We start from the raw sequence: 7,500 nt of genomic DNA, 5'->3' as shown, positions 1-7,500 counted from the left end.
TTTTTTTTATGATAAATGATCAGCCCAATTATCCCGACCATGATTTTCCTTACAGCGGCGCCAAACTTGTCCCATCAGGCAACCTTTTACTGAAGTCTCGATTTAGAAGGTCACGTAGTTTGTCTCCCCGACCAAGGTACTCCGTTAATGTCAAAAAAAGAAGCTCGTCATCTCAACCAGCACTTTCACGTTTCAAGTCAAAGGGCAGATTTCATGAAATGAGGTATAGAGATGAATTGGGAAGGGAGCGCACTGGTCAACTTTCTGTCTATTTGTATGCCTCTTTGTTCCACAGCAGTACAAGCACTTTACATGCTAGTCACCTAGAAGAAATTCTAAAGCCCATTGTGGAACACGAAAATAAGGGGGCGGTGACAATCATATGTGATGGGGGACCTGACTGGAGCAAAAAATTTACTCCAAATTTCATTTATTACCGGCGATTGTTGAAAAATCTAAAGATAGATGTCCTCATTATGACTTGCTATGCACCAGGGCACAGTAGATTTAACCCTATTGAACACTGTTGGGCCCCTCTTTCAAAGGAGCTAACAAGGGTGACACTGCCTATCAGTGTTAGTGAAGATGTACCTTCCCCATGGGAAGATAACACCCTGCTGGAAGATGAAATAAATTTTAAAAAGGGGGAAGTTTTTGATCATGCCATTGACACATGCAAAAAATATTGGCACAATAAGAGGAATGATTCTTTTCCTATAAAGGCTTTGAGTGTGCCATGTGAAGCCTCTACCCCCTTAGAACAAGTTCAGGAGCGAGTAAAGTCCTTTGCCAATGCAAGCGCTCGTAGAATAATGGAAAGCGAGGAATTATCAGAAATGAAGCAAGAGTACCAGTTTTTAGTTCGTCATTGCTGTAGGAAAACGTATCAGCTGCAATTTTCACGCTGCAATCAGGATTCTTGCGAACATTGCCGCACAACGCCAATTCCTGCTGAGAGGTTTTTAAGTATTCTTCGAAAAAGTGACGAAGCATTGCCAACTCCTTCCTTTAGTGTAATTCACAGAGGTCTTTATGATACAATGCTGCAGCAGCTTTCAGCTCTTGAGTTTGGAAAAAAATCCCTGGGTATTGACCAAGGTTTGCCTCGTTTAAATGGTAAAAGTGCACCTTTATGTCCGTGTGGTTGTCGATACGTTTTTTCAAGCAAAACTGATGCTCTCCAACATTGTCGTCTAATGGATCACACGGCAGTGAGAGGGTGGAAGTCGAAACTCAAGTAAAATTCAACATCACAACATCACAAAGGATCCAACACTGATCAGTATTTGTAATGTTTAATTTAAATGTACCTACTTGTACGGGCCGGGTAAGTTGGTGATGCTATTGTGGAAATATATGGTGATGCAACTAACGTCATAACTTGGCCTTGGCCTTATTAACTTGTCTCCTAAGTGCCACGTCTAGGACTGGAGACAATATGCAACTTTTTTCTGTTGATAACGCGTGAAACTTTTCACAGTGGGTGATGAGAGCTAAATGCCTGACTGTTAGAATATTTAACATGTAGACCACCTTGAGCAGTCAAAGTGCAAAATTTCCTTGTGCAAGCGAAGTAATTTATTGCGGCTATCAACAAATAAATTGCGAAACCTGTAATCATTTTTTGTAGCCTGTAAACAAAGATACTTTAAGACGTTTATATCATCAGTGTTATGTGGTGTTTTGCATTGAATTGTGACCAGTTGTAATCAAAGTTTTTTTTAGAATGAAATGGACTCACCAGCGTGGAAAAGCTTAAGCAATTTCCGATCAACTGAAGGAATTACCGGCGACCGGGTTGAACATCGAAAAACTTCAAACCCAACTTATAATCTATGGAAATGTTGTTATGGAGTAGAAAAATGCTGAAAGTAGCGCTCTAGCATAAAGACTTGAAGAGGTTTATCTAATGCACAAGTTAACTGAATGACTCTGTTTGTTTCTTAAAATGACTCTATCATGTTCTTCCGTGACATGTTTCAAAACAACGGTCGTATTTCATGTCATCAGACAAACACATGATGACACATCGGAATGTACTTGGCTCCGATTGTATCGGCAACGGTATTATCAACATCAGAAACGGCAACAAGGGACCATAAACCTGTACTGATTCCGAACCATCGGAAATTAATTGGGTCCCCGACCGAAATTTGGACGCGTTCCCTTACTTTCCATGTTTACCCCCGAAACAAAGGATGCATCTGTGTCAAAATGATGGCAAGACACCAGGTTTTTGTTTTAGTTAGTATGCTTTTTTTTCTTTAAGTGTTTTAAAGATTGGCAAAAAATGTGCAAATTCAACACAAAGGTCACAATAGCCCAACTCTTGAGGTTGTTGACCATTGTTTCTGTAAAGTCAAAAATTCACTCTTTGAGAAGAGGTTATTTATCACCAGGTAATTCCATCGTTTTCGAAATAGCATCTGCTTTATTATTTATCAGCGTCGGAAATTCAGCCAGTAGGTTCCAGTATCCTGCTAAAGACTTGGCTGAGGCTATTTTCTCTGTGAAGTATTGTTCCTGGCATTTCTCAGCTCTGGGATGTCTCAGCTCCTAGATCTTTAGTACTGATGGCCTTTCTAAAAAGTTTGTACCTCAAGTTCATTAGCGGTCTGATATCATTATTTATCCATGGAGAGGACTGTCTCCAGATCTTCACTTTCTGAATGGGTATGTGTGAATCGCAAATGCCTTTGTATAACGTGTTCCATTCCCAGAGTACATCATCTTTATCATAAGAAATTTCGGCAACATGAAAAGGTGCTGCTGAGATGTCAGCCTGGAAATCTAGGTGGCAGCCGTTTTTGTTTGAGTTTTAAAGTTGCATAAATTAGGCAGTGGTCTGAGATTCCCAAGGGTAGCACATCTTTAAAGTTGATTAACCCGGGTTTTGCTGTGACTATCAGATCGATTAATGTGAATGATTCAGGTGTGATCCTAGCAGGTGTTTCGATAATACTTTGCATTCTGAATGCCTGGATCAAATCCAACAGTTTTCTAGTTTTCGACAGAATTTGTGTTCCTAAAAAATTACAGTAGAAATCTCCAAGCGAAATAATGGTTCAGACTTATACCAAGCCTTCTCCAGGCATTTATAGGTTTGCTCAAAAAAGTTATAAATTTTTTTATGTCGTTTAGCGGAATACCATAAGCCCTTTTAGGGTGGATCTGCCCCAAACAGTGTGCTTTGCATGCATTTCGAGCATCCCAGGCAAGAAGTAATTCGCCATAATGCACAATAATAACCAGTTTGCCCAAAGTGACAGTAACAATTCTGAAGAAATATGCGGCAATCGATTGGCAAAATTACATCAAAATCTGAAGAGGAAGGTGTATGGTATTTGAACCAACTGATGTAATGCTCTGCTTTAGCCAATTGTATTCCTTTATGTCATTTCTATTATGCATTTTTCTGCACTTCCAGTTTTAAAACTCATTTTCAATTTCGCTTTACCTTTAGGTATCTCGAGTAATAAGTGTAGTCGGCTGAGCCAATTTATTCCATGTAAAATAACAGTGGGACTGCCATCAATACACGGGCACCTTACCTCAAGAAAAATTTCAAGGCAAAAAGGAAACAACTTTGATGCTGAGATCTATGTCACGAAACTGTATTTTAGATGGCAAGGTCCTCCTATTCAATAGCTGTGCAATGAATTGAGAGAGTGCATTTAGTGTAAATTAAAAACTAGGTAAAGCAAAATGTTTTAATCCCTCAACCTTTCCTCACTCTCAGGTTGTCATAGACATGCTTCGGAAGGGAAACTCTCTGGTGGACTGGGGTACTTTTGCATCAAATGCTATTATAACTGGCAATAACAATGCTCTTGGAGATGTACTGGGTGAGAACTATGACAAAATCAGAGAGTTTTTCCAGACAGAAACAGATGAATTTATTTGCTCAGCAACCATGACATACTTTGGCATGGATGATGTTTCAGAGGAGCCTAAAGAGCACTGCTTGCCTGAAGGTCTCAAGGAAGCTGGTGTGACTGAAAAACGACAATGGTTTCATCAACAATTATACTCTATGCTTGATGCATACATCATGGACAGTGTTGAAAGCCTAAAGGACCACGGTCAGGAGGAAGAAGAGGTAGTAAGATACCGTGACCCTGCATGCAACCGTATGTTCAAGTATAGAAAGTGCCGTACTCGTCATGAGCAAAACACACACAGCCTGTTTGTGGAAGAAGAAACAACAGACAAAGCCAAGACCAAAAGCCTGAGGATGCAATTTTTAACTATGGTTGCCTTCATATAAGCCTTGGTCTTTTAATACGTGATGCTGAGGATGCAGTCAAGGAGGGGGATGGAGACAGACTAATTAGAGTCTGGAAATTCCTCACCTTTCTTTACCGCCTAAATGGGGCAAACAAGTATGCCTTAGCTGGTCTCCGTGTGCAGGCCTCAATATCAGGTCTGCTCACTCCTAGAGATGCCCACAGATTTAAATGGAACAGATTTGCAGGCCTTCAAGAAGGACCTGGCACAAAAACATCAAGGGACTTGCACTTGGAGCAACACAACAAGATTGCTAAAGAAGAAATCAGGGCACTGGGTGTCCAAAACATCAATGATAAAAGTGTTGAAGAAATTACCAAGTCAGAGGGATCAATGGAGAAAATCATAATTGGAACACGTTGTGACCTTGCTATTGAAAAGGGAAAAGGTCATCATTCTACCTAGAATAAGAGCAGGGTTTTCTCAAACATTTTAGAGCAAGTCCATCACAAGAGTAAAACATTCAAGCATACTGTTGGCCGGGAATACAAAGCTTTCCCAAAGTTGCAGAAAAACATTTTTTGTGCCCTTGACAAAAAGTCCACACATCAATGGATCAACAGACATAAACGCCAATGGCACAGGCACAACTGATATCTGTATAGACAAGTATAACCTGTTGATCAATGATATGTTCCTTGATTGTCAGAGCTGTTTTGTGGTGCTAACCTAGGGTAAACATTTTCTGGTGTTAGAGTATCTAGAAATCAAATTACACTCTCAGATCTTAATCGAGGACTTGGTTGTTCCAGCCATGATTAAGATTAAGATAACCCAGGGGTAGTGCACAATTTAAATGTAGATTCAAAAGCTTCTCAGCAAAAGTGTAATGCTTTCTGTGCACAGTTTGAAGATTGTATGCTCTACAAAAATAGTGAACATTAGTGAACCCTAGAAAATAGACCGAGATAAAAATTTCACCCCAAGTTAGTGCTGAACAGCCTTTGAACAACTTTCCACAGTTGTCTAATCCTAAATTAATGCAGGCTCAAAACAAGTCAGCTATGACGTTAAACATTTCAGCCCAACCAGAGGCTTCAGCTCCCTTTTTTTTCTTTCATCAACAATATGAGAACAACTAATGGAATAAGGGTCAGGAGATGGGGATTTTTCTTAAAACTACCCACATTACCCCTGCAGGGTACTTTCAAAGAAACCAGAAATGTAAGATTACCTGGTTGTTTGGTTCCTTGATTTCTAGTTTCATACCCAGCAACATGAAATCTCAATTTGAGTCTTACAAAAAAAGGGATCATCTGTTTAGCTGAGTTATCAGCATCAAATTGGAACTATAATGTGGAAGTAAGGTATGTCGATATCAGGGCCAAAAAAAGTAATTTGAAAAAATTTGCTGTCAGTTTTAGTTTGTGTATATCTGAGGCACAGATGTGTCTAGGACTAAACATGGTTACTTTATTTGCCTTGTTTTATTAAAATAATATAAATGTAAATGTAAATCAGTCACTGTGATAGGTATCACTATCGGTACATCCGGATGCTTGTTCGTCAACATCAAGGAAAGACATGACATCTATAACACTTTGGTCCATACTAGAAAGAAACTCGGCCTTGTCAATGTCATTGAATATTTCATCAAAGATAATCAAAATTTCATTTGCCACTTCTTCACTGAAAATAGGAAAGTTGTCCATGATAAAAGATACTAAAAATACATATTCGCACTTACTTACAATAGCCTCTATAACCTGCTCACCAAGTTCAAAAACAAGTCCAGCACTACCCAGCACAGAGGTAGGTGATTCTGTATTAATTTTTATGTCTTTAAGCATTTCATAGAGAAATTCTCTGTCCTCTTCCTGGACCTGCCGAACCACAGTTGCCATTTCAACCGTCTCATTTGGTGGTGTCACATCAGATGGCTTTTCAAGAGCGTTGCACATGCAGCATATGCAGGCTGCTACGCAAACATCACAACAGTCATGCTTGACATTTGGCTTGTTAGGTATCTCCTTAAAATAGTTCATCAAAAGATCCCTCCTGCACTGTTTGTCTGTGTTTTTTAAATAATTTCTCATGTGCTCATCACAATGAGCAAGATGGAACGGCCGGTAATACAGTATTGCCTTGCAAGGCTGTCCACCTCTACCACCACGACCAACTTCTTGCACATAACTTTCCAAATCAGATGCAGCACCATAATGAATGATCTGTCGGATATTGGGAATATTCACACCCATCCCAAGAGCACTTGTTGCGATAACAATGCGGCAGTCACCATCCTCTTCCAAGAGAGATGAGAGTACTTTTTGCTTAATTTGCTCTGGCGTCTTACTATGATACATGGAGACAACTGGTGCTTCAGAATGGGTAGCTATTTCGTCAAACAATGAGTAGATTTCTCCACAGTCCTTTAATGATCTACAGTAAATAATTGTTTTCGGAATTTCTGCGATGCAGGAAGAAAACAAATCCAAAATCCACTCAAAAGTTTCATCCAATTCTTTTGCCTTTTCAACGTGGTAAGAGATATTTTTCTTGTCTGGTGATTGCCTTATTACCTTAGGGTTTCTCATGTTGAGCAGTTTTATAATCTTGCTTCTTATTTTTAGGCTCGCTGTGGCGGTCATGCACAGAAATGGTGCCTTAGTAAAGACTCTGAGGTGACCTTTCCTGCCATAAGATTCCCTGAAGGGTTGCTCTCTCTTGTTGCCAGTTCCCCTCAAATTAGAAAGGTTGTTGTGAGGATATTCTGACAACAGATATACTTAAAGTCTAGTTTGTAAATAACAATCAGGTGAATAATCAACGCTATCTGATTGTGCAAAGCCACCTTTTATTCACATATCTGTTCAGGCTTTATGGTAACAGAAAGAAAACGTAATAATATCAATACGTTAGAGATCGACCGTGCAGATGTCAATTCTAAGAGAGAAGACCCCAATCGAGAAACACGTGCACGAGAGAGAATCATAAGTTAGTAGAAGCATAAGTTAGTATGGAGCGAATAGGAAAAAAAAACTTTCAAAATTTAAAATCTTACCAATGCACGATACAGTGAGATTCGTCAATAACAATTCCAACGAGTCTAGCGCTGTACTGCTCAAGTAGCGATCTGGCTTCTTGATCGTCAAATATCTCGGGGCTTGCATACAAAATTTCAAAGTCGCAGGAGTCCTTCAGCTTTTCGAGGCTTTTCGAGTCCACTTTGCACGCTTTCAAGCCCAGTTTTCCACAGGATCCTATTTGATCCTC

General features: G+C 39.6%; 1 protein-coding gene across 1 annotated transcript in view; it reads right to left on the bottom strand.

The window, feature by feature from the left end:
* Positions 1–5,717: 5,717 nt before the first annotated feature.
* LOC137979709 (ATP-dependent helicase wrn-1-like) overlaps positions 5,718–7,500 on the bottom strand; it is a 2,085-nt gene continuing 302 nt past the window's right edge. Inside the window, exons 1-2 of the mRNA XM_068827029.1 lie at positions 7,289–7,500; positions 5,718–6,966 (exon numbers count right to left, since the gene is read on the bottom strand). The exon at positions 7,289–7,500 is cut by the window's right edge and continues 302 nt beyond it. Coding sequence (XP_068683130.1) covers positions 5,745–6,966; positions 7,289–7,500 — 1,434 coding nt within the window. The 3' untranslated portion in view covers positions 5,718–5,744. The remainder of the gene's footprint in view (positions 6,967–7,288) is intronic.

This window comes from Montipora foliosa, chromosome 12 (assembly GCF_036669935.1).
Source record: "Montipora foliosa isolate CH-2021 chromosome 12, ASM3666993v2, whole genome shotgun sequence".
NCBI lineage: Eukaryota > Metazoa > Cnidaria > Anthozoa > Scleractinia > Acroporidae > Montipora > Montipora foliosa.
The sequence above is the reverse complement of the archived record's forward strand: the minus strand, read 5'-3'. Positions and strand labels throughout refer to the sequence as shown.